This window comes from Exophiala xenobiotica (assembly GCF_000835505.1).
Source record: "Exophiala xenobiotica strain CBS 118157 unplaced genomic scaffold supercont1.4, whole genome shotgun sequence".
Lineage (NCBI taxonomy): Eukaryota > Fungi > Ascomycota > Eurotiomycetes > Chaetothyriales > Herpotrichiellaceae > Exophiala > Exophiala xenobiotica.
The window spans coordinates 2,455,773-2,481,075 of NW_013562491.1; the positions used below are offsets into that span (position 1 = coordinate 2,455,773).

The following is a 25,303-nucleotide window of genomic DNA, read 5'->3' on the forward strand; positions in this document are numbered from 1 at the left end:
CAGCCGAGACCCTCCTGCATCCTGTGCCTTGGTTGCAGCACGCTCTGGCACGCGGGCCCATCTTCCTCCAATCCTCGGCTTGCAGTGAGCTTCCATGGCTTCCCACCTTCCTGGTCAAACGCAAGATTCCATCGACTCCTACTTGCCTACGGATACTCCGTACAAGTTAGAAGACTTTTGGTACCCGTCGTCCTGGCAAGCCTCAGGGTTTTGTTCGTTAAAGCACCTACGATCGCCAGTCCTCTGACTCGTTCCTCCCTTAGGACATTACTTTGAACCAGCCCGTCTCAATTTATCTGCTGCGCCCCAATTGATCTCATCCTCCTCGTATTTCATCGGCTCCCAACCTGCGTCAGATCTCTCTGCTTTAGTTTCGGCCCTCGACGGACTTCTGCAGAAGGCTGGCCTGAATTCACACAGACAGGATCCTGCGACTGACCGTGTCTGCTGACCGCGACTGCCCCGGCTGCCCTGCCACCCTTTGCCTGAACCCTCCTTCCCCTTACATGTCGAAATCTCACCCTCGTGCAGGGTCCGATTCAACCTGGATCTCAACACTTTTCTTCACCACTTCCTCTCGAGGCCTCGTATCGCCCGAAGAAGCATAGAAAACAATACACCCTCGTTTTCGCCAGACACCTCACATTCATTGCCCTCGGGCTTCTCCCTCCCAACAACAATGGCCGGGCCTCAGGGCACTTTTACAGCTGCCAGCGATGGACCTGGAAGCGCTGCCATGGCGAGTATCGCCTCTTCGTTCGCGAGTGAATTCAGCCAAACCACTGGTGGTGATGCAGCTACAACCAGGGACCGAACTTCCGCAACATCGACGGGGACGACCGCGAGTGCAACAGGAGCTGATGCATCAACCTCTGGCACCAACACTTCGCCGACCACCTTCGCTACCTCTGTGACGACAGGCACGGCCGGTGCGAGCTCGAGTATGGCAGACGGCACCAGCGGTACAGCGTCCAACGCCGCGAGCAACACCTCCGGAGCAGTCACTGTATCGCAGAAATCCTGCGACAGTCTTTCTTGCTCTTCCGCCCTAAAGGCCGCTGTGGCCGTCCCGATCATTATCGCTGCTATTGCAGGAATCTTGCTGTTTTTCTATCTCGTCAGAAGGAGGAGGAGGAGAGCTGCTGGTGCCGGGGTGTCAGAAAAGAAACCGAAGAAGGCGGGCAAGAAATGGTCGCGACATCTACGAGCATTCTCGTTCGATGCCGAGCTACTCATGGGAGGTCGATTCTCAAGCACCAACAGCGTTCGAAGTCGAGATCCGAGTGTCCGGAGTGCAGGCAACAACTCCCGACAAGGTGCTGCCAGTGCCGAACCAAGTTTGCACAGTATCGAAGAAGTCGCCCCTCCGTACCGAGATGCCGTCTCGCATGGTCAACCGCTTAGCCCAACGCAGAACCGCTCGGTTGCTCCTATTGCAGCTGGAGGCGCCGCTACCGACCCAATACTTCGCGCTGCTTCGACGGCCACAGCACCTCCACCTTACCGAGCAGTTGCTCACCAAGGCCACTCGCAGCCGGCATCGCCTATTTCTGGTAACCCGTTCGCGGACTCAGCACCAGTCAGCCCAATCGAGGATTCGCCGTTTAATGACCCCCCTGGAGAGAGGCCAACATTAAGTCGAGGCTCGTCGCTTTACCAAAGCGTCAATACTGAAGATGGAGCGCCCTCGGATGCCGGGAGTATACAAGAAGCCCAGATAGGCAGACGCGTGTCTGTCAGGAACTCGGGTGCCGCACCCAGTAGTGGTAGCTAGCACACAATGTAAACTTTTCGTTTGTCTGATCATGGCGTGGAGTTGGGGCACTTGCACCGTCGGAATTACCGTGGAAATGCCCACGTTTCCTTTCACAGACGGAGCCGGAAGAAAACAACGGGGAATGGGTATGGCGATATGTTTCTTTGATGCAGTGAAATGTGTTTTGAGACGTCCGGACTGATCGAAAAATCTGTATGCGAGCTGAATGGGATGGAATGGAATGTGAACGAGACGGATTGATCACTGACGAGTGATGCCCTAGAAAAGGCTTTGGCTAGGAAGGAAATGCCTATCAATGCATAATCATAACACCTAGACAATTTTCCCATTCTCCTATGATGTCTTTGCTGGCTTTTCTTATTGTTCTTATGGTCAGAGAGGTTTAATTCTGTCACCCCTTCCAGGTTTTCCCTCAACCAAAGTTACAGCTGTCGACAAATGCAACGTGGGACAGACATGCAGGAACGAGACGGCCTATGGCAGGTCAACGCTGCTCGAAGAGTTATGCCGTGTTCTGTGCCTGTGCTTGGATGGCGCCACGGCTACCACCGTCACATCAACACAGGACGTTGGGAGGACAGAAGCCCTGCCACAGCCCCATTTCGCCATGTCCATATCCGTCTTCACTGCCATACGTGCGCTGGAGTGGTGAAACTTGTTCATGCCGTTTACCTGCAGCCGGGCCGAAGGGCTTGGTTTCGTGGTTTCGTGGTTTCCTACCCGCACCGCACTGCCTTGTTACACAGCCGCGGTTGTGTGAGAGATGCACAATGACAGTACCTAGAAGGACGGGCTGGTGTGTGACCTTGCATTTGGGAAAATGCACAAGTTGGGACGTCGCTTGGTTTGACAGCCATGTCGTAATAAGCTAGAAGACGCCGTCGAATCGATGCTGGGTCGCGGCCAAGTCGTTGACCAGCTACAAGTAGAAATTTGGGCATGTCGGGGGAACATGCCTGGGCCCCCGTCCGGGAAAACTTCTCATCGCAAGCTGAGACTATATAAAAAGTTGTATGGAGCAGCGATGTCTAGAAGGCAGGAATCAACGTTGCGGACAGGATTAGCATGGCGATGCAGAATTTCGGTTTTATTTCTTGGAAGCTGAAGAGTGAGGTCGACCGTATATGACTAAATTGGTATGAGGAATGGGCCAGCGTCGATTGTGATGCTTCGAGATTGCGGTTCGGTGGCGGCATGAAGAATAATCCGCTCGAGATGGTGCTCTGCTGACCGAGAATATCAATCTATGCCTCGGGTCGCAACGCTTTCTCGCTCTTCGAGATGGCTCAGTGCTTCCTACTGAGCAAAAGTTCGCTCGCGAAGCAGGCAATTCCGGAAGCGTCCACGCCCTCCGAGGTTCTTTGCTGTACGGCTGATGTCTTATCACTTGTGTTGAGCTTGGAACCCATCGAGTGCGATTTGTATCTTGGTATAGCCAGTCCCGGCTCATACTCTTGACGGCTGAAGATAAGTATAAGAGGCGGCGTCCCCGTCTTGCAGCCTTGAAAATGGTCGGATGTACTGATTCCAGATTCCAGTCAGCTCTTGGCTGGTAGACTTGAAACAAATCAAGCAGAGCTTCTGGCAGAGACAGGCGGAAGAGTCATGGTGGTTAGGTCGACATCCGACAAAGACGTTCGGAGGTAACAGCCGCCATGAGACTTCAAGGCTCAGTGGATGATTGACTTGAAACCATTGTATGCCTGCTCCATATCAAACGCCAGATCTCGTGCCTGCTCCTCGCTCAATTCTTCTGACGTCTTCATCTGATTGAGTGTGATGAGCCATTGAATGATCTTGCCTCGATGCTCAAAATCCTGATCGGTCACCTTGTTCACTGACTGAATGACATCCGAGAGTAGAGGATGCAAAGCGCTCTTTGAGACCATGTTCAAACGTAGCGCGTCCAGGAAGGTAATGAAGTTCTCGGTCGCTGCCAGAATAAGACTGCCTGATGCCGTCGCTGTTGGAGCATTGGAGCCAGGTGTAGCTTTTTGTACGGTCAGCACCTCATCTGCTGTGAGTCCGACTCTTAAACGTTCTTTTGCCCGTGGACACTCAATATCCCACTGCTGCGTGAACGTGTCGAGATCCACAAACTGGCGAGACACATTTTCGTCGTTGAGGATTGATCGGTACTGCTTTAGCAGCTTCGAACACATATCGGAGTATTCGGTTTCTGGCAGTGCATCTTTGATGTACGCCTTCTCGAGGCCGTCAATTGTGCGAATGATGCTGTATATCTCGGCCAGGGAATCGATCAGGTCACGTTCCGTCGCGGAATCCGCAAGTTTCACTTCTTCGTCGAGGTTGATCCGGGCTGAGAGGGCATTTGTGGGTGTATAGCTGTATGGTGTCGGCGCGTATTGAAGAGGACGTGATGATGGAGTGCTGTACATGATGTGGATGCTTGCAAGACAAGCAGTTGGCCTTTGGGCGGTTGGTAGAATGGGCCGCAATGTATGGAGGCACCCAGGATTGAAAGGCGCAGGTACGCGAGGCTGAACTTCTGACGAGGCTGAATGAGGAGAAGATCCGTGCGGAGTAAGTCATGGTTAAACATCGGCTTGGCACAATTTTTCCAAATGCAAGTTTCAATCTCATGCATGCGCCCTGGTACTCCGTAGTGCTTGAGGGATACAGCCCTTCCCACCAACCTGAGCAGGACAGTCATCCTGTTTCATTCAGATAATATGGCAAAGCAGTCGAAGTCCACGAAGAAGTTCGAAAAAAACCGTCTCAAAGGCACAATCGATAGGAGAAAGGAGTTTGCCAAAATCAAACAAAGACATCAGCAGAAAGAGAAAAAGAAACAGCGGGCGACACAAAAATCGCAAGCGGAAGATGATGAGGCTGAATCCCAAGAGGAAAGTGCTCCGCTTGGTGGAGATGACATGAACGGAGATGAATTCTTTCAAGAAGCATTGGATATACCCCAATTCGATACAAAGGCGCAGGCCGGGAGTAAAAAGGGCAAGCGCAAGAGAGACGCAGACGGTGACAATGATGAGATCCCATCAGCTTCCGAGGATGAATTATCAGACGATGATATGGCTGGCCATAAGGACCAGCTGGCCTCTTTGGCTGAGAAGGACCCAGAATTCTACAAATACCTACAAGAGAACGATGCAGAACTGTTGGACTTTGACGAAGACGATGAATTGGCAGAAGTGGACGACCTGAGCGACGAAGAGCCTGCGACCAAGAAGCAGAAGACTCAACCAGCCGACGACGCAGCTCCAGACGATGTGACTCTTGACATGGTCAGAAAATGGAAAACTTCCCTTGCTGATCAATTTTCGATCAGGGCCTTGCGGCAAGTCGTCCTGGCCTTCCGAGCTGCTGCTCATGCGGACGATGAGGAAGACAAAACCTACAGATACAACATCGCGAGCCCCGAGGTCTATCACGAGGTCTTGATGACCGCTCTTAAGCAGGTCCCTGTTGTACTATCACATCATCTTCCCGTCAAGGAATCTGCTGGTGGAAAAGTACGCGTGCCATCCGATTCACCGAAATTCAAAACGCTGGCACCTTTGATCAAATCGCACACATCATCATTGCATTATCTGCTTGGACGTTTGACAGATACAAATACGCTAAGGTTGACGCTGCAGTCATTCGAGCCTTTGTTACCCTATTTGCTACAGTTCCGCAAATTTCTCAAGGTCATCATAAAAGCGGTCTCCGCCATCTGGTCTGACAACTCGTCTATCGAAGCGACGCGAATTACAGCTTTCTTGGTCATCCGGCGACTCATGGTCATTGGCGACGCTGGCATTCGGGAGGTTGTTTTGAGATCAACCTATGAAGGAGTCGTCAAGGGCAGTCGAAACACTACCATCCACACACTTGCAGGCATCAACTTGATGAAAAACTCAGCCGCAGAAATCTGGGGCATTGATCAAAAGGTCAGCTACACTGCTGGCTTTTCGTTCATCCGCCAGCTAGCCATCCACCTCCGCGGAAACATCACCAAACCAACGAAAGACTCATATAAGACAATCTACAACTGGCAGTTCGTCCACTCTCTAGATTTCTGGTCACGTGTGCTTTCCACACACTGCAACTCTTTGCTCGAGGCTCAAAATGGCAAGCAGTCACAACTTCGACCATTAATCTATCCCCTTGTCCAAGTTACACTTGGCGTCATGAGGCTGATTCCTACGTCAACATACTTTCCGCTTCGATTCCAGCTCATGCGCTCTCTACTGCGCCTCTCGCAGGCTACCGAGACATACATCCCTTTGTCGGCAGCTCTCCTGGAAGTGCTGAACTCTGCAGAGATGAAGAAGCCGGCTAAGGCGGCAACTCTAAAACCATTGGACTTCGCCTCGAACATCAGAGCCCCAACATCTTATTTGAAGACAAAGGTGTACCAAGAAGGCGTGGGAGAACAGGTCGTCGAACTTTTCTCCGAGTTCTTTGTTCTATGGACAAAAAGCATTGCCTACCCTGAGCTTCAGCTGCCTGCAATCGTCATGCTCAAACGCTGGTTGAAGGCAGCTTCAAAGTTTGGCGGAAATAAGAATGGCAAGCTGAATCAGGCTCTTCTCCTGCTGGTGCAGAAATCAGAGGCAAATTCGAGGTGGATTGAAGAGCGGCGGAACAAGGTCAACTTCTCCCCGAAAGACCGCACAGAGGTCGAAGGATTTCTCAAGGACGTTCAGTGGCAAGAGACGCCACTCGGCGCCTTTGTTGTCACACAAAGAAAGCTGAGGGATGAAAGAAAGAAGGTGCTTGACCAAGGAAGGAAGGATCAAGAAAAAAGAGTTGCAGCCCACAAAGAGGACGAGAGTGACATTGATGTTGCATAGTCATTGGGCGCCAGCATCATCGCGACAATCAGGGGGTGACTGAACCAGTAACGTGAGTATCTTGTCGATGCTCTGTGTCCCCAGTTCACCTACAACGACTGGGCAGGTCATGTCTCCGTCAATAGGTCTACCTCCGGTACAACCTCAATGGGTCGATAGCATTACGAGAATACCATCTTCACGTTAACCACAAATATGAAACGGCACAGCAGAGGCTGTCACCCATAATGGGATCACAGCCACGTTCTTCCCAAGCTTCTAACGGACGTTATTTCCCAACGAGGAGCCATTTCTCTTGCTATATATATACAAATACACGGAGCTTTCATGCCCATGGGCACTTGGCTCTGTCACCCGCTGTCAACCATGTTTCTTCGCCAAGCGTCATCACATTCACTGCCTCGCCAGTGAAGTCTAGAAATGGCGGCGTTGTTGACACTACGGTTCTAAGGCTGTGCTGCCTCATTGCTGCCTCCAGGGGAGGCTACATGGCCTTGTCACATGTGGTCTCTTTCCACCTTCTCACCTGCCTTGGAACGAGCATAAAGGTCGAATAATTCCTGCTACCTTCTCTGATCAACCATACATTCCATGCTTGTGAATTTCAGTCAAAATGTCGCCAGATTTACCACCTATCGAACCTGTCCGGCTTCCTCAGCATCTTAAGAGCACTTACCGACAGTACAAGGCCGACACAAGCCGTTTTGTCGGGTGGATACTCGAGACGTTAAGCAATCACGGGAGATGGTTTGAGAAGCACGATAAGACGTCCTCGCAACATAGAGTTTCGATCAGGGAGCTCGTTGCTTTAGCCCGAGAGCTGAGAGCTTGCAAGATCCACGTCCCGAACCGGATAATCGAGCTTTTACAATCGATTCTGCATAGGAGACGACGCTGTGCAGAATGGTTTCAATACAGTGCCAAGGCGGTAGTGGAAGTGGTGCAGAATGAGACCCATCAGCACTTCATCGAAACCCTCGAAGAAGTTCTTGAAATGTTCACGTCGGCACTTCATGTTTCTCCAGTTTCCAAGACGACTATTTCACGAGGTGTAGCGCATCTACAGCCCACAGTAAGTGACGAGGCTGAAGAAGCAGCAGCTCTAAGCGCCGCCTTTCAGGGAATGCATTTGGACCAGCAGGGAACAAACTCAAGTACCGAAGACATCGGACCAAATGCGCTGAAGCTCGAAGCTGGCCAGGCACTCTCGGGAAACTTCAACGCCAAAGACGACGAAACGGCGTAAGAAGAAGATATAGAGATCATATCTTCTCAAGAGGACAAGCTCTTCCGATGCTTTTGTGTACTGGAGGACCTCAACAGAATCAGAAAATATGTTAAGGAACTATGGACGAAACAAAAGCACGGGAAGCTGCCTCTGATGACTGCCTCATTGGTGACAGAACAAGCTGTAGGCTTGGCGAGGAGACTTGCAGACGACTTCGACGATGCTTCCAGCGCAGAAGACAGGACCTATAGGCGCATGTTCGTCGAGTTCTTTTTCGATCTAGCTTGTCGAACGCAAAGCCCAAGCTGTTCTGGCACGACCCACTACTTCCATGACGGCCTCGAATTCGACGTAGAAGTCATGAGCGAGATTGTGGACTGGATCTTCCTTGAATCATATGTCTACATCACAAGACCTCAGACTTTGATGAAAGCCAAGCCACTCAAGGAAACCCCTTCGCAGGCTCAAGACTTCCCTTTCGGAGTGACGGCCAAACACCTCCCAGGAACGACTGTTTTTCCCTTAGACGGAGAAATCTACGACCAGTATTTCTTTTCCGCCACTTCAGCCCTCTTCCGCGAAAAGGGACTCGGGTTCACGGACAGCATTACTGAAAGTATCCAGTCCCTCATGAACGTCGAAGGGTCATCGATGGAAGATGACTCAAGGTCGGTGTCTCTCGCTACGGTGTTTGCTGTTCAAATCTTCATCGACATCCAACGTCTGCTTACTGATCAAGGACTTTCGCAGAGCGCCATTGAAGTGGCGAAAAGTGCAGGATTTGGTTTCATGACACTGCCGACTCACGTATCTCTTGCACGAACAAGGGTTTGCTTCAAATCATTGACGAGATGGACCGACGTCTGACACAGATGTGGGACATCTGTAGTGATGAGACCTACAAGCGTCTTCTTGCCAGGAATCCTGTCATGGCTGGCATAGCTTGTCTGCACCTGGTGTGGACATGCAACAGCTGGAGCTGCCAGTTTGTAGATTCTACACCGCTCCTGTTGAAGGGTGCGCACATCTACAATGCAGCAAGGCAGGAAGGCGAGTTGAAGCAATCTTGGCCCGATCTCGACTTTGTCATCTCGTTGCATACTCCTCAGTATGTCTTCGTGGGCGACTTTCCCAGATCATGCTCGCAATATCTTGGCAGATTTGCACTAGCTTGCGGGAGTAGTCTTACGAGAAGATGCTTGGATGTCGACAAGGTGAGGCTCTTCAACACCCATCTGACTTGGCTGGCGTCCTTCCTGTTTGACTTGAGTCACGTTTCTCTACCAGCACGCGATCGAAAAGCAGAGCAACTTGAGCTCATGGTTACTGCCATGAACAAATATGGGCATGGGACAAAACACATCGAGATGACGAAGGACAACTATCGCAGCCTTGGCAATGCTTCACACCTCCGAAAGGTGTGCGCGAACGAGCTTCAATCTGGACCCATGTCCCTTCTCGGCGGCTTAACGCAGGCTCTCGGCGATTTGTTACCGGTGCTGTACTTGTATTGCTTGATCATTACCCGCCGGTGCTTCGACCTAGAAGCCTTGTTCAGGAGGGAGATGGAAGGTAAGGTCGCCGAGATGTCAAAGGCTACGCAACTTATGAGCATCAACATGGAAACTGGACTCGCCCGAGTGTTCACCGACCTCGATAATTACGATGTGGTACAACGAAAACCGCCACATAAACGAGTCCCCATGGAGCTGTTGTTTAGGACGTCCCTGAAGGTGGCCTCAAAGGCTGATGACCGAATCAATCGAAAGAGACGGTGACACAGCATTAGCAGCCATTAAGAGGAAGCTTCCAGGGTACGAGATGCCGTCTCTTGATTTCACGAGCACGGGGAACAAGGGTCGAACGCCGAAAGCATCGCAAGAGGGCTCAGGCGATGAATCTGTGGAAGGGCCCCTGAGCAAGGTTGAGGTGGAGGAATACTTGAGAAGCAGAAACCTGAATGATAAGAATTTCAACTATCTGTCACAGTCAAAGACCTCTCCCTTTTCGTTATATTTAGACTCTCGGTGACCGCTGGCCTGATCAGGTCGTGCTGCCCATATGTCCTACGATCGATCTCCAGTGACTAAGTTCTACGGCTAGAGTCAGATAGGCGGTCCCCGAATACCTAACATTTACTGGCAGAAGGAGGTGTTTGAATACGGCCCATACCCCCAGGTGTCTCCATACCACAGAGGGTCCATGATGGCTTATCATGGTGGATGGCCGGCTCCTGACGAAGAATGAAATCATGACTGCTTTGGGAGTAACGGCCGACTCCGGGCACGCCGATAGAAGTGGTGAGAGTGATGTTTCGAAATACCTTCTACCCAGCACAGAGATAAGGCACCGCATCTTCCTTGGTCGTAGAAGAGAAGGTCAGAGAGATCAGTGGTGAGACTCTGATATTGCCGCGAGGTTGTGCTCGTTGCTTGTCTCGGCTGTAGGGATTTTCCGCTCCGATTGTGGCGGACATTTCGACGGTCTCGAGACAAGCAATAACAATCCCAATTAAACACGCAGATTAGGGAGGAGTAGGGGACGACCTAGATAGCCTGGATGGGGAGTTGCTTTTGTTCAGAGATATCACAGTAACGGTATTAGTCACCCACGCTCAAATACCAGGTACTTGGGGTTGTGTGGTAGAAGGGCACTGTCTTGGTCGGTCAATCTAAGGTACAGTACTCATGATTGATGATGCGGCAATTCCAACACTCACGCCACAGTGTCTTTGCTGGCTCTTGTGTATCACCTTTCTTGCCATTGAGAGGCCCCATGGGTACTGGGGGAGGCTGCTGTAGGGCTCGGAGGATGAAACATATCAGAATGGGAGGACAACGCACGAGGCTTAGCTCACCATTGCCGGCCATCTTGGCCCATCTTTCTTTCGATCTTTTGTCGAGGCCGCATCCTAGGTGACACCCAGGCCAAGCTTCCAGTAGATGGAGCGAATTCCCCTGACTTTTCCCATCTTCGTTAGCACAGCAGTGAGACAACCTAGCTAAGCTTAGTATCGTCAGCATTTCACAACTCAGCCGTGCTCGGCTCAATGATGCTTGTATGTCAGGTGATGTTTCGCATAATGATTCGACGAAAGGAAGTCTCGGGTCTGTCTCCTTCTCAGGGTGTGCAGGGGTTCCAGGGTGCGCTCGGGTCAGGTGGGGGTGCTTGACGTCGCCCCCGTCGCCCCCGTCGCCCTGTGATGCTTGTGGATGGTGTGGATGCTACGCTCGTACTGTGGCTTGCTGCATCGTCGGTCATGGGCCCCAGTCATGGTCCCTGCTCGCTGCCTGCACTGTGATACATAGTACCATCATGTACTGTACATACGTCAGGAGCCATTCATTGCTCCTCCACTGTCATCCACGCCCATACAATTCCCATCGCCAGCATCTCCGAACCGAGAACGTGTCCGCTCTTGACACGGGTGAGATCAGCCATCTTGGTACTAAAAGTTCGCTTGGTGATGTAAGGTCACTGCACACATCTCCTGCTTCTTTCACTAGACCAATTTCGACAATTATCTCGATAAAGAATCAAGCGCAGCGGCGAAACAAGAGCTGTGCTTCTGTGAAAGGACCTTGCCGACCAACATCACTGTCGCCTTAAATTCACCACTCTGCCTCTACCCTCAGCCTCTTTCATCACTCTCAACCAGAACACAACACCAACAGAACTTGGCAAGCAACACCTTCAACCTTCAACATCATGGGCGACCCATCAGGGGACATTCCGTTCCCACTACGACATCGCAAACATAGCACCGAGGTCCAGCGGGATTTCGTATCTCAAGTGCCCGAATATCATCGCAAACGATCTCTCAGTTTCGCACAACCTCAACCTGATGGCCTGGATATAGGGACAAGCTTGAGCGTAGGTCATTGCCTTCCGCCACTACCAGGTCTCTCGCACCAGAAACAGTGCGGCCTCGTCACACCAGTCCCGACCCAGGCATCACCCCTCGTGAAGCATATTGCAACTAACGTATATGGGAATCAGGAATTCTGGGCTGGTATAGCCATCCAAGAAGAGTCCAGCACATCATTGAAGGTCGGCATGGCCATTCACGATGGCACCTACAGCGTCGATTTTGCCATTCACCGTATCTCAATGGAAGACAAACCAGACAATGGGACAGATTGGGTCGCAGATCATCTCATTACCGAATTACACCAGTACAGGAAGGATCACCTCTGCAAGCTGCTCGGTGCAGGTGTCACGCTCGATCTCCACACTAAGGCTCCGACTTTGTGTTCGCGACTTTGGGCAGAGTTGGATATTGTGCCCATTGTACTCGAATCCACTCCACTTCTACCCATCAAACAGGCACATACGACCAGACGCATCAATGTTGATGAACTGGCCGATTCGGCCGCCAGAAAATGCTTGACGTACGTCTTACTGCTTCTCCTACGGATCCCCCAAGCTGACGTTTGTTTTCCAGATTCTTTGGGCCTACAAAGCAACCACGACTCTCAATCAACTATCAAAACCAAGTTGAGGTAGACTTGGCTGGTATGATCCAGTTGGCCACGCTTGATGAATACGAGAAGTCGGTCCGACCCCCGACCTGGAGAGCGGTGCAAAAGCACATCAAAGATGTCAAGGACCGAAACCTGCGCATCGCTTTCTTCAGTGCCACGCCCCAGGGCGGAGGCGTCGCGCTAATGCGCCATGCTTTGCTGAGATTCCTTACTCAGCAAGGTGTGGACGTCGAATGGTGAATCCATCCAAAGCCCTCTTTCAGTCACCAAACCCGGTCCCGTGCTAATCCCGCAACAGGTTCGTCCCGAAACCAAGACCTGACGTTTTCCGCATCACCAAGACAAATCACAACATCCTGCAAGGTGCTGTTCCCCCCGAGGTGCGCACCACAGATGAAGCGCTTGGCAAAATCAAAGAGTGGATCAGGGACAACGCTGAACGCTTTTGGCTGTCTGATGAAGGCGGACCACTGAGAGCACCGTCTGAAGGGGGTGCAGATGTCATCATCATCGACGACCCTCAAATGCCCGAACTCATTCCCATCGCAAAGAAAGAGGCACCTGATCGCCCGATCATCTTCCGATGTCATATCGAAGTCCGGGATGACTTGGTTTTGAAGGACGGTAGCGCGGCGCAGCATGTTTGGCAGAACATGTGGTCAAGTATCAAGCAGGCAGATGTCTTCCTCAGCCATCCAGTACGCTCATTTGTCCCGCCCGACGTCAAGAGGGAGACATTGGGCTGGCTGCCCGCCACGACAGACTGGTAAGGAGTGGTCTCGTCCCTCTGTCGAAGTTGGTAACTGACGGCACATCTAGGCTCGACGGTCTGAACAAATCAATGGACAACTGGGATTTGTCGTACTACATGCATGTCCTGAGACAAACTTGTCAAGCACAGGGCCTCCCGCAACTTCAATACCCGAATCGTGGCTTCTTCACTCAGATCGCTCGATTCGACCCGTCCAAAGGCATTCCCGACGTCATCAAGAGCTACGCCAGGTTTCGAGAGCTGATGGCCGACGAACCAAAGCGAAACGTCCAACAACTGGTGATATGTGGCCATGGCTCCATCGACGATCCTGATGGAAGCATGATTTATGACCAAACAATGGATACTATTCACGAACATCATCCTGACCTCGTCGACGACATCCTGGTGATTCGACTCGGCCCAAGTGATCAGATCTTGAATGCAGTCATGTCATTATGTACCGTGGCCATGCAGCTCTCGACAAGAGAAGGCTTTGAGGTCAAGGTTTCCGAGGCGCTGCACAAAGTGAGGCTGAAACACTCTATGGTTCGGGTGATCTGATGCTAACATTCATGGCAGGGCAAACCCATCATTGCAACGCTTGCGGGCGGTATCCCTCTTCAAGTCGAGCACGGCAAGAGCGGGTTCTTGGTCGAAAGAGGTGATCACGAAGCTGTCGCCAAGTACCTCTACAACCTCGTCATGGATGGCGATCTGTATGACACCATGAGCGAATATGCGAGAACGCATGTCAGCGACGAAGTCCATACCGTCGGTAACGCCCTTAGCTGGATGTTCCTCGCGTCATCCATGGCAGGTGGTAAAACACTGAAACCCAATGAGAGATGGATCAACGACCTGGCTCGGGAAGCCGCTGGTGAACCATATTTGGACGGCGAGCCATGTCTGCCCCGGCACCTTTCAACATGACTCGGTCGTGTTGCGGGCGGTTTTCGAGGGGAGGCGTCAGGGGCGGATGGAAAGACCGAGACGACAAAAATTGCCAGCACACTTCCTTTTGTCGACAATTAGAGAGAAGAGATAGAGTGGACATCTAACCAATACTCGGGAAAGAAGGAATAAGACTGCCAAAGAGGCCTGTAAGAGACATCCCCGGGACCATACTTGGTTGTCAATGGTTTGAAATTTGGTAGATTAAGGGCAAACGGCTAGGAGACAAGGCTGAGACCACGTTAGAAGGGCAGCCTTGTGTCTGCGTCACCAGGATCTTGAGGAAGTCCGGCAGCGACCGTGACATGCAGTCCCCCACTCCGGATTTTCATAAGACGGAACACAGACACCGAATACCTTACTCCCAACAACGAGCTGCTGCATGACCCGACGCTGAACACACGTCTCTTTCGATCGGTGGACATATGGAGATCTTTGTACAGTACGTGTATGATGGCGGGAGAGATTCTCGCTTATGCTCGCTTTTCTCTTGACTGCAAGGGCATTGACCAATAACGGGTCTCTTATCGACAACGTGACCCCCCAGACCTCGATTGAGGCCGCCGCCGCCATCACCACCGCCAATGCAAAGCCCCCCAGGCACCTGCCAGGCACGAGGAAGGCCTCACTAGCCCTAAACAAACATGGGCACTGCATGCAGGTGGTTGCAGGGTTTCAGTGATGCCGCCAGTCCGAACCCACGTCATCATCACAGTCGACGGGCCTCTTAGGTGCCCGGGGACTCCCACAGTATGCATTCGTCGACGTCGTCAACTCCGTGAGCTCCGTACAGTAGGTGCCCCCTCATCTCACTCGCACGGGATACCGGGAGATCCAAAATAGCGTTTCTGTCGAGGTTTGTCCATGGATAGAAGGTGCTTGTACATTGTAGTTGTACTTCTGTTCACCCTGGCGGTATGACATTTTGATTGTTTGTTGCTGACAACACTGTCTTCCTGGTGGCTTTTCTTTTCACACCCCTTCAACCGCCCCCGTCAGCTTCAGCGTCACCCTGCAAAGAGCTGCAAACCGCTTCGACTGACGACAAAGGCTGGCTTCGTCATGTACCGCAAACGGAACGGCAGCCTCGGGTTCTCCTTCACACGGTTCGCGCACGCGGCGGTGCCCAATTTCTTCGCGGACGAGTCGCCGATGCGGACGGCCGACCTCCAGCAGTGGCGGCGGGACATGTGCTACATGCACCAGATCGCGTCGGCGGACCCCTACGCGCTGGACGAGCGGTCGTTCTACGTGGCCGGGGTGGTGGACTCGGAGGGGGTGAGCCAAAAAGTGTACAAGGCGCTGCGGAAGCACCAGGTCCTCCGGGAAGACGACGGGGCCGTCGACACGCACAGGATCGGACCGCGGTTCCCGCATCAGTTGGCCATGTTGAACATCGTCAGGCAGAAGGACCTGGTGGGCATGCTGTTCTGGTGGGAGGAGGAGTGTCAGCGGCTGCGCAAGTTGGACGCCGAGGAGAAAGAGTTGGATGCGTTGGTCGGCGAGTCGGAGCTGGAGTTGAGTCAGCCCGCCCACTCGGGGGGTGACGATGGTCACGCCACGGCGGCCAAGGTCGCCCTGGATCAGTTGAAGTTTGCCAGGGAGCGGGTCAGGATGAAGAAGAGGCAGAGACCCAGCCAGAGGCGCGTGGATGTCGAGGAGGATAGGGATGATATTGTCATGGCGTACCATGGCCGGAGTAAGAGCGTGCCCAATATGGCGGGTCAGGGCTTGGTAGGGCTGACGACCGGGCCGCATGGGAGAGGTGCGGGTGCGGGTGCGGGTGCGGGTGCGGGTGCGGGTGCGGGTGCGAGTGCGAGTGCGAGTGCGAGTGCGAACGGACCAGGACCAGGAGTAGTCGGGCATTATACTGAACCGGAGAATACGGGCCCGCCGCCAGGGTATCTGCCCACGATGACATGAAAGAGACGAGAAGTGAAAAGACGACGGCATACGCTACGAAGGAAGAGAGGGAGACGAGACTGAAAAGCGTCGAGGCAAGGCAGGGACCTCTCTCGAAAGATCGATGGGAGCACCTGTTCAAAAAGGAATTGAAGGTCTCATGCCATGCAAGCATTTGCCTTTTGTTTTCAGACTATCCTGTCACTGATGGCCTGTGGCGTCGGCACGGTGGTTTTGAACGACTCCCTCGCTTCAAGACGATCGCTATACCTCTTCAGATGCGGATACTCTTCCTGCCCGGGGTGCTCGGCGAACCGCACGCGCAGGTATCCCAGTACACAACCGGCAGCAACATCGGCGAGGGTGAATCGCCCGTCAACGAGGAAGAAGTCCTGGTCGGGTTTCTGGTTCTCATTCTTTTTGTCTTTCTCTCCGACCCATGCCGCCAACTGCTTGAGTCCGCCGTCGACTTTTACGACGTTGTCGGGCGGTCCAGTCTGTCGAGGGCGAGGTCCGTTGTTTCTCGAAGAACATTTCGCGACCGCTTAGCCCGGCCGAATCGTCGGGCCCGTGGACTAGACGGATGGCAGGGTAGGAGTGCACACGGTGTGCCGCGCAGACAGATGGTTCCGCCGTGCTGTCAATGCTGACGAGAGGATAAGGGAGTTGGGACTTCGCGGTCACCCATTCTGGGGCGAGAGATTGGCAGGGCGGTGTGCATGGCTATGTCGCGTGTTAGGGAGGAGCTGCAAAGAGGTAGAGCAGGTGGGACAAGTACCGCGACGAAAGCTGCGAGGGTGATGCTGTTGGTGTGGAGGATCGACTAGAACCCGGTGCCGGACGCGTGTTGCCATTCTGCTCGCGCTGCGGCCGTGAGGCTATTTTGAAGGATCATACACGCCGAAACACATCTTCTCGGGGAAGAAAACATAGAAGAGAGAGAAAATGAAGTTGTCACCATGTCGGGGTCTGCTGAGAAACCCCGTGTGAGGTGCTCATGGTGGTCTTGAGACAGCTGAGGGGGAGGAGCTGCTTCAAGCTGGCACAGCTACGGCATGTTCAGGAGAGCTGTATAAGTAGCTAGGAGGTTGATGAGCTCGATCGCTCTCGCGTTGCAACTCCATCAGTTGCTAGGAGAGAAGTAATTGAGATGCGCTGGTGATATGTTGGTGTCCAAGATGGACATGCACGACATGGTGTTTAGGTCTTATCTTATCGTCGCCAGCTTGACGCGACCTTCACTCGCCAGGTCACTCCCAGTCTTGAGGGATGCTGAAACACCTCTTGTCGCCATGGGAGATTGAGATAGCTGTACCATTTCGACTGGCGAGGGTCAATACAACAAGCTTCTTACCTTGGCTATTAATAATATGCCGGCATTGGGTGATACAAGGAGCAGAATATTCATTGCTCGTACTTTTCTCCGTTATTGGCATCTCGGGAATCTAGCGATACCAGTCTCGCATTTATTTCCTTCCTTGGGAAGGGCAGCCAAGGTCAAACTGCAGGCAGACTTCGTTTCCATTCCATGTCGGAACAAGCAAAGGCCAAGCGTCGTACAAATTTCGAATTCTTGCACTCCAGTCGACATCGATAGCACCCCATCATGCCCGTTGGCTGATGGCCCGATTCTCTTGTCAACACGCTATACCAAATTCGAGGGCCAAGTTGCGACAGTCTAACGTACAGCCTGTTGTCAAGACGGGCTGACAAACACACCGACAGGGACTGCTCTCGTACGTTTTTGTGGAGCACGCGTCATGATATCAATTGACACGAGTACGTCGACCACATCTCCCGAGTCATTCTCTCGCCGACCCTATCAACAGTCCTTTTGACGTCCTGGTGGCCTTAATGTTCCTCCGGTCGCAGTATGGGCCTACATTCCGGCCAAGATCGCTTGACTACACAATATGTGAGGGTCATAGCCATGCTTAGTCGCTCGCTTCTCCTCGCCCTCAGCCGCCTGCCATGTCTCGCAGCAACATGCTTCTTGGCCCTTTTAGCCAAAAGGTGGCCGGACGTTGGCATCCCCTGTGTGCTCCTGAGATGGGTCCACTTTACTCTACGGCCTTATCCAGCCCATGGAGATCGGGGAGACGGTGAGTCTGCCAAAAGGTCTCATCCGTTCAAGGCTATCATGTTTAATTTGAGGACTCCTTACCTCGAGGTATAAAGCGGGCAGACGCGACATGCCTCATGTTGCCCATTGACTTCCTCATATTCACCGACACAAGAACAGTAACTAGCAAGACTCGTTCACCCAAACCACCTACTCCTCCTCCGGTACCTTCACAACAACACCACTCCCTAGGACAATTGACTACCTGAACCGCCAACATGTCGTCCCACCAGCCTCATTACATCTCCCCCAACGGCACGGTCTACATTGCCGGCGGCCAAGACAACAACTGCACCATATCAGTCTGTCCCGTGGAGCTCAGTGTCTATGGCTACCGTCCCTCCCTCGGCCTGAGTAGCGCACTCATAGCTCTCTACGCCATCTGCTGCATCATTCAAGTGGCCTTTGGCTGGCGATACAAGACCTGGGGCTTCATGACTGCCATGTTGCTCGGGTGCGTTGATGAGATCCTTGGCTACGTTGGTAGGATCATGATGTACCAGAACCCATTCGAACATCCGGGCTTCATCATGCAAATTGGTTAGTCTTTTCTTTTCCCCCCCCATTCATCAATTTTCCCACATTATCAGTCAATACTAACCATGTCCAGTTCTGATCACCATTGGCCCCGTCTTCTTCTCCGCCGCGGTATATGTCATGCTCTACCAGATGTGAGTGACTTCTTTCTCCTCAAATTGCCTTTATCCTTGTTTGTCTCCCTGTACTGACCGCCAACAGTATCAACTACATCTCCATCAAGCACTCACGCTTCAACCCCCGACTCTTCTATTACATCTTCATCCCGTGCGACGTGGTCAGCTTGATCCTCCAAGCCGTCGGCGGCGCAATGTCGTCCACGTCGAACGGGTCCTCCGAAGCTGGGGTCAACATCGCTTTGGCCGGGTTGGTCCTCCAAGTCGTCACACTCTTCGTCTTCATGTGTTTTGGTGTCGACTACTTCGTCCGCAGTCGCAGTGTCTGGCGATCAGCCCGGATCCCGAAGAAGTTCACCGTCTTCGTGGTTTTCCTGTCGCTAGCAACCATCTTGATCCTTGTGCGTTGCTGCTATCGTGTATACGAGTTGAACCAAGGATATTCGAGGGACAGCGAGGCTTTGAGAGATCAGTCGCTGTTCATCGGGCTTGAGGCTATGTAAGCATCCTTTCTCTCCGACGCTGACCTGAGGTTGAGATGGCTAACATTGCAACAATAGAATGGTTATCCTCTCCGCATATGCATTGGTCGTCGCACATCCTGGACCGGTGTTCCAGACAGGTCAGCGACATGTGGTCGAGGAAGAAGTTGTTGAACAGAAACAGATGGGCAATATTTCCGGGTCTTCAGAATCTTCCGAATTGGCAGGTGGGAGAGTTTGAAAGCTGCAGTGGGCAAGGACGGCATAAGACCTGCAAGATGGAGGTCATGGATATCGTTCTATTATTAGTCATACCAGGGCTTGAGACGGGATTACTGTCAAGAACAATCTGATGATTGATCCATGGAGTCAATGATGAAATATGTAATTGTCTGTCTCAGCATGGTGTAAGCGGGCTACTTAGCTTACATGGGAAACATTGACGCCTTCGTTCCGTCCTATCTGCGAATCACCCAAATTTATGATCTGGACTCATTTGCTGAGGTTAGTTTGCTATGATAATATTTCCGTAAGACTGGCGCAAACTGCGTATCGAACACGGGCCCTCACAAGCGTCGAATCCAATCACGTCGACTCGGTTCCTTTCTCAGACCAAAGGCAAGTTGTCTCTGGTCACGAACATGGCATGGTCCAGACCAAGGTCGAACCGGCTTCCCTAAGCGAATACGACACGGCTGTCCACGCTCATAAACCGAACTCGCGAATCAGCAGAGTCTTAGTCATCAAGGACATGTTTCGCAGCCAATGATAAGTATAGGGCTTGCAGTCACAAGCTGAGGCTGAAGGTAGAGCGGATAAGCTCCAAGATCAACCAAAGATCACATTGTAAGGGACTTTGATGTTCCCCCGTAGCTAGGTAAGTATAAAGATCTCGTGGTGGCTCAGATCAACTCCTCATCACCGCCCCTTTGAGAAACACATACACCCCGTCCCGAAAGTCCAGCTTCACAATCACCCGTTCAAGACATGGCAGCCTCCCAAAGTGAAGTCCTCAAACTCGCAAACGCGTGTCTTTACGTCTTCCACAACCGGGACGAAGCATCTCGCGTCAAGACCACCACAGACATTTTCCACCCCGACATCACCATGTACGAGCATGATCGCGTGACAACGGGGTATGAAGGCCTTGAAAGGCGGATGAAGGAATTGATTGCAGGGAACGAATTCGAGTTCACAGCTGCTTCGGAGCCGGTCGTAAATCATGGTCTTGTGTGCATTGATTGGGCATTTGGGCCGCCTGCGGGAGAGCCGGTGCTGAGGGGAACAGACATCACCTTGAACGAGGATGGGAAGATAAGGAAGCTTTGGGTCAATTTCAAACCATGAGAGCCGTGTTGGAGAGATGGTCATTTGAGGATGCATGTTAAGAGCTTCGACAGTCGCAGAAGTTCCGTGTAGAAGTCACCATAGATTCCCTGGTCTCATTGGGGGCTATTTACGGGTTTCCCACTTCACCAATCTAAACACAGAGACTGCATTGTGCCTGGGAAATCCACGGAAGAAGGTCCAGCAACCATATCCGGGGTTCGGGTGAATGTGAGTGTCTGCAGCGGCCGAGAATTTGAGCAATATCATGACTTTGTGTCACCAGGAAAGATGAGTACAGGATGAGGCGTAAATGTCGATTCATGAATGGAGAGCGAGATGAAATTGTGACGCGCACATTGTTGCATTGTTGTCTCGTTGTGTTGCGGCCGTGGGACCTCGGGGAGACATTGTTCCGGCCTGACTAAAACGGTAACTCTCCCGAGAACATCCATCAGCTGCTCATTCGGACCATCTTTTCATCCATCCCGACCATCCATCCCGAGCATCCATCACACCCAGGGCCACTGAGTTGTCGTATATATCCCAGCTTTGACACAGAATCTCGAACGAAATGGCAACTTTCTCATCACACCAGGCAACGAGTCCCTGCCGACACACGTATAATCGATCATCTTCAGAAACACGATCAGCATGTCCAGCAAAGTCCCCACGACAATGCGAGCCTGGCAATATACCAGCGCCAAACCCCTAGACAACAATCTCCGTCTTAATGCTTCCGCCGCCATACCAACTCCAAAACCCGACCAATATCTCGTACAGGTCATTGCTTGTGCCTCAATCCGATAGATTACAAGCCAGCCGAAATCCCACTCGTCAATCGCCTGGCGATTCGCAAACCAGCCACTCCCGGCCTCGACTTCGCTGGCTATGTGGTCAAAGCTCCCACGGACTCGACACTGAAGCGCGGCCAGCTCGTATTCGGCGCGGCTGGAACATCTCCCTTGGCCGGGGGAGCCCTGGCTGAGTTCGCGATCACCCAGAAGAATCAAATTGTCGCCCTTCCTGACGGCGTCGACCCAATCTCGGCGGCTACGACGCCTGTAGCCAGTCTCACGGCGTACCAAACAATAGTTCCACACGTCAAGCATGGCGACAAGATATTCATCAATGGCGGCTCAGGTGGCACCGGGGTCTTTGGGATTCAGGTCGCGAAGGCTGTGGGCTGCTATGTCACTACAACTTGCTCAACCCCTAATGTTGAACTCTGCAAGAGTCTTGGAGCAGATGAGGTCATCGACTATCGGCAACAAAATGTGCTCGAAGCATTGAAGGCATCCGGGCACAAGTTCGACCACGTCGTGGACAATGTTGGCCATGACATGAACCTGTACTGGAAATGCCACCAGTACACCAAGCCATCAGCCATGTACATCTTCGTCGCAAGTGACCTGTCTTTGGGTTCCATCGCCAACAGTCTGAAGCGGAGGTTTTGGCCCGGTTTTTTAGGTGGAGGAAAACGAAAGGTCTCGGGGTTCTTCACCCAGCCGAAGGTCGACCAATTGGAACGCATAGGGGCATGGATGAAGCAAGGAAAGATCAAGCCTATCATTGACCAGCAGTTCTCATTCGAGCAGGCTCCGAAGGCGTTCGAGAGACTAAAGACCGGACGCGCCAGGGGCAAGATCATTGTTCAAGTTTCCTCAGACACGTCCCGGAAGGCATGGCCTGAGGAGTGATCTTTGACCCGAGTCTGGGGCTTTGGTTTGTATCTGGAGCTTGAAACATTAAGCGGCATTGGAGTTGCGTTGTTATCATGGTTTTCTCTAATATCGCTGTTCCCGCCGACCATTCAGTGCTCATTTCTTGATCATAAGAGGTGTCGAAAGATGCTTCGTTTCCAATGATCGCATCGCTCCTTCGTGGGAAAGTGCTCGCATAAGCAAGAGGCCCTTGGCCCCTTGCGGTGCCATTCTTGGACCGGAGCAGTTCCGACAACGTGGGCGATAAGTCATTTCTTATTTGACCAAGCTTTAGCGAAGCCCTCGGTTGAAGCTACGACGCTGAATGGATGATACTGACGGTCTAGCCGAGAAGACTTGAGTTGTGGGCCTCGGTACAAGGCATGTCTTGTTGACTGTGCAAGCTGGTATCTACCCGTATATGTTCCGTCAGCCAGGAATAAAGGTGGGGAATTCTAGCCCTTTTGCTATCCCCAGTCATCCAAGTCCTCTGAGCGAGCGAACAAACTCACTTACAACCTCAAACTATCCAGCAAGTTGGGTTGACGACAATGTCTGACGCTGCCGACATCAATACCACGAAGTCCACCAGGAAGTGGATATCCAAGATCTTCCGCACGAAATCGGGCTCGGACGCAAGGTCTGACTCTGCCTCTATGGTTGAACCACTCGTCGCTGAATCCGAAGATCCCATCAAGGCCAACATGGCCCACGATCACCACAGCTTCGCCGAACTTATGGAGCAGGCCAAGGCAATGGACCCGGGGGACTTCCGCAAATTTTTGCAGCAGTATCGAGATGAGCAGGAGAAGCAACACCACCAACACGGTGGCGGTATCGCTGGAGGTGGGGACTGGGTCAGCCGTAACGCTCAATACTGAGCATCGGGTCTCAATCGTTTGGAAACAGCAGCTGCAAGGCCTATATGGCGCAGGCTTTGCCTAGGCAATATTACTCGCTGTCCTCTCGAGGCCTTCCCCTTTATCATTCTTCTTGGTCTCTTTCTGCGGGAGTTTCTGCCAGCCCAGCCCAAAGCATACGAAGAAGGCTCCGCAAGTGCCACCGACCGCCAAATACTGCATCGGAGAGTCAACTCTGGCAAGACGAGCTATGCGAGTGAATGGCACTTACAAAGGTATCAACTATGGCATGGTTGTAGGCCTGTAGGACCCCAGGCAGGGCAGCTTTCGTCACGACTGACCTGACCGCCGACGCACCAGCGTCAATGACTCTTTCAGCATCAACGCCTGGGGCATCGTGGTGTAGTGCTGAGCGCAGGCTGCTTGTAAAGATTGTCTCAGCGAGGGCCAGGAAGATTGTACCCCCAAGGTATTGAAAAAAGAACACCTGTGAGGTGGCCATGGCTTGTTCCTTCTTTGGGAGGAAACCCTGAATCGCAGTGAGGGGCTGAAAGAGGACGAGTTAGTGATGAGAGTGGGAGCGACAGTAGTGGCACTGACCATTTGAAAGACTGAGGCACGGCCAGTACCAACGAGGATCTGATATCCAATCCATACTCCCGTGCCAGTTGATGGAGTAAAGGTGGTCATCAAGCCCGAACCGACCGCGGATATCATGCACCCGAAAATAGCCCAAGGGGCACAATATCTCAGAACTTGGACTGTTCACCGGTCAGCTATACCGACGCCGACATTCAAATATTAAACTCACCGAATCTCCCAGCCGCTAGAGCCCCAAAGCTTTGAGCTATGGCTGTTGGCAGAAGGTCCACACCACTCATTGTTGGACTGGCGTCCTTCACCACCTGAAACCAGAGCGGTAAGTAGTATGATAGCGACAGATTTGACGCCATTACAAGGAAATTCGTCGCGCAACCGGCCACCACCAGCTTCTTTCGAATGATCCGTGGAGGTATCATGGCCTTCTCGCCGCGATGAATCTGCCACGCTGCGAAGATGATATATGTGATGAAGGAGCCACAGAACAACCCAATAATCGTGGAAGAATCCCACGCGAACTTATTTCCACCCCAGATCACTGCAAGCAACAACATCGCCGAGGCTGGTGCAAAGAGACCAAATCCGATCAGGTCCAGCTCTGAAGTGACGATATGCTTCCAATTCGACCTTACGGGTTTCTTTTCAGTCTGCTCCTGTATATTGATGGTCATGAGGACGAGAAGAACCACACCAGCAGGAGGCAAATTGATGTAAAAGCCTGTCGACGATCAGCAAATGCAACAGCTGATACCCTTGAATGACCTATGTCGTACACCAACGCCATGAGACGTTCTGTGTCAAGGCACCTCCTATCGTAGGTCCGATAACTTGACCAACCGTAGCTAAAGCCATACCGACTCCAGTGAACACTGCTCAGGAAGAAGTTTGTCAGACACGGTTCTCGCTGACCCTGGAAAGGAGATACTGACTTGGTTTCTGATTTTCTGGTGCGGAGGACGCGATCGTTGTGAAGGCTCCGTTGATCATTCCAGCAGCTCCCACGCCTTGGACCGCTCTCCCACCTATGAGCATGTTCGAAGACGTAGCTGCGCCGGCGATGACTGAGCCGATGGTAAAGATGGACATGAAGGTAACGTATGTATGCTAACAATGTCAGTGAAATCGATCTTGGCCCTGGGATGCTGACGGGTCTACCTTGATTGGGAAATGCGTGTAAATCTTGCCTACAAGTGGTTGCAGGCAACATCTGCGGAGATTATTGAGTGTTCTGGCATCCACGACCCAGGGACAGAAACGTACGTCGAGATCAGGGAGGCGCTGCCATACCACCCGATGTCTTCGAGTGACTTGAAGTGCGATGTAATTCGAGGGATAGCCTGACCGAGAGGGTTAGCAAGGCGTTCGCCCACGGACACCCGTATTTCTGCTCACGGTTGCAACAATCGAGCCGTTCAGAGCCATCAGGAAAACAGAGAAGAACACGGCGCCGAAAAGTACTGTCAGTTCCCAAACCGACATTTGCGGGCCACCCGTGGTTTGCTTCTCCAGCGGAGGTGACGGTTCATCATGGCCGTTTTGCTGAGGGCTCTCTGCATATTCTGATGGCCCGGGCTGTTCTTCTGGCTTTTGTTCGGCTCCCTCGGGCATGGTTGTTGCTGATTGCGTCCGCTCTTTCAGAATGAG

The 25,303-nt window shown here is 52.4% G+C and overlaps 11 protein-coding genes across 12 annotated transcripts; 9 read left to right on the top strand and 2 right to left on the bottom strand.

Annotated features, from left to right (window-relative positions):
- Positions 1-102: 102 nt before the first annotated feature.
- Positions 103-2,097, top strand: PV05_07129 (uncharacterized protein). The gene has a single exon (XM_013459923.1). The coding sequence runs from the start codon at positions 680-682 to the stop codon at positions 1,772-1,774; it is 1,095 nt and encodes a 364-aa protein (XP_013315377.1). The 5' UTR covers positions 103-679; the 3' UTR covers positions 1,775-2,097.
- Positions 2,098-2,352: 255 nt separating this feature from the next.
- PV05_07130 (uncharacterized protein) lies at positions 2,353-4,234 on the bottom strand. The gene has a single exon (XM_013459924.1). It carries the CDS (start codon positions 4,174-4,176, stop codon positions 3,448-3,450), a length of 729 nt encoding a protein of 242 aa, XP_013315378.1. The 5' UTR covers positions 4,177-4,234; the 3' UTR covers positions 2,353-3,447.
- A 161-nt stretch (positions 4,235-4,395) lies between these two features.
- On the top strand, positions 4,396-7,306 carry PV05_07131 (uncharacterized protein). The gene has a single exon (XM_013459925.1). It carries the CDS (start codon positions 4,471-4,473, stop codon positions 6,592-6,594), a length of 2,124 nt encoding a protein of 707 aa, XP_013315379.1. The 5' UTR covers positions 4,396-4,470; the 3' UTR covers positions 6,595-7,306.
- PV05_07132 (uncharacterized protein) lies at positions 7,288-9,324 on the top strand. Its single transcript, XM_013459926.1, has one exon. The coding sequence runs from the start codon at positions 7,976-7,978 to the stop codon at positions 8,687-8,689; it is 714 nt and encodes a 237-aa protein (XP_013315380.1). The 5' UTR covers positions 7,288-7,975; the 3' UTR covers positions 8,690-9,324.
- A 1,830-nt stretch (positions 9,325-11,154) lies between these two features.
- PV05_07133 lies at positions 11,155-14,587 on the top strand. 2 transcript variants are annotated; one of them, XM_013459927.1, is made up of 6 exons: positions 11,155-11,695; positions 11,822-12,213; positions 12,267-12,542; positions 12,605-13,072; positions 13,126-13,585; positions 13,640-14,587. In XM_013459927.1, exons 1-6 carry the CDS (start codon positions 11,531-11,533, stop codon positions 13,988-13,990), a joined length of 2,112 nt encoding a protein of 703 aa, XP_013315381.1. In that variant the 5' UTR covers positions 11,155-11,530; the 3' UTR covers positions 13,991-14,587. The 2 variants fall into 2 exon arrangements, with proteins under 2 accessions (XP_013315381.1, XP_013315382.1); XM_013459928.1 differs by having other exon boundaries at positions 11,155-12,213.
- Positions 14,588-15,868: 1,281 nt separating this feature from the next.
- Positions 15,869-17,171, top strand: PV05_07134 (uncharacterized protein). Its single transcript, XM_013459929.1, has one exon. The coding sequence runs from the start codon at positions 15,931-15,933 to the stop codon at positions 16,561-16,563; it is 633 nt and encodes a 210-aa protein (XP_013315383.1). The 5' UTR covers positions 15,869-15,930; the 3' UTR covers positions 16,564-17,171.
- Positions 17,172-17,819: 648 nt separating this feature from the next.
- On the top strand, positions 17,820-19,539 carry PV05_07135 (uncharacterized protein). The gene is made up of 4 exons (XM_013459930.1): positions 17,820-18,575; positions 18,646-18,706; positions 18,774-19,187; positions 19,249-19,539. The coding sequence occupies exons 1-4, from the start codon at positions 18,254-18,256 to the stop codon at positions 19,409-19,411; spliced, it is 960 nt and encodes a 319-aa protein (XP_013315384.1). The 5' UTR covers positions 17,820-18,253; the 3' UTR covers positions 19,412-19,539.
- A 618-nt stretch (positions 19,540-20,157) lies between these two features.
- On the top strand, positions 20,158-20,517 carry PV05_07136 (uncharacterized protein; the record flags this gene model as incomplete). The annotated part of the gene is made up of 1 exon (XM_013459931.1): positions 20,158-20,517. The coding sequence occupies one exon, from the start codon at positions 20,158-20,160 to the stop codon at positions 20,515-20,517; it is 360 nt and encodes a 119-aa protein (XP_013315385.1).
- A 633-nt stretch (positions 20,518-21,150) lies between these two features.
- On the top strand, positions 21,151-22,196 carry PV05_07137 (uncharacterized protein; the record flags this gene model as incomplete). The annotated part of the gene is made up of 2 exons (XM_013459932.1): positions 21,151-21,273; positions 21,315-22,196. 2 exons carry the CDS (start codon positions 21,151-21,153, stop codon positions 22,194-22,196), a joined length of 1,005 nt encoding a protein of 334 aa, XP_013315386.1.
- A 554-nt stretch (positions 22,197-22,750) lies between these two features.
- On the top strand, positions 22,751-23,080 carry PV05_07138 (uncharacterized protein; the record flags this gene model as incomplete). The annotated part of the gene is made up of 1 exon (XM_013459933.1): positions 22,751-23,080. One exon carries the CDS (start codon positions 22,751-22,753, stop codon positions 23,078-23,080), a length of 330 nt encoding a protein of 109 aa, XP_013315387.1.
- Positions 22,932-25,267, bottom strand: PV05_07139 (uncharacterized protein; the record flags this gene model as incomplete). The annotated part of the gene is made up of 9 exons (XM_013459934.1): positions 22,932-23,275; positions 23,331-23,606; positions 23,660-23,820; positions 23,871-24,377; positions 24,433-24,528; positions 24,589-24,763; positions 24,815-24,866; positions 24,920-24,996; positions 25,052-25,267. 9 exons carry the CDS (start codon positions 25,265-25,267, stop codon positions 23,141-23,143), a joined length of 1,695 nt encoding a protein of 564 aa, XP_013315388.1. The 3' UTR covers positions 22,932-23,140.
- Positions 25,268-25,303: the final 36 nt, after the last annotated feature.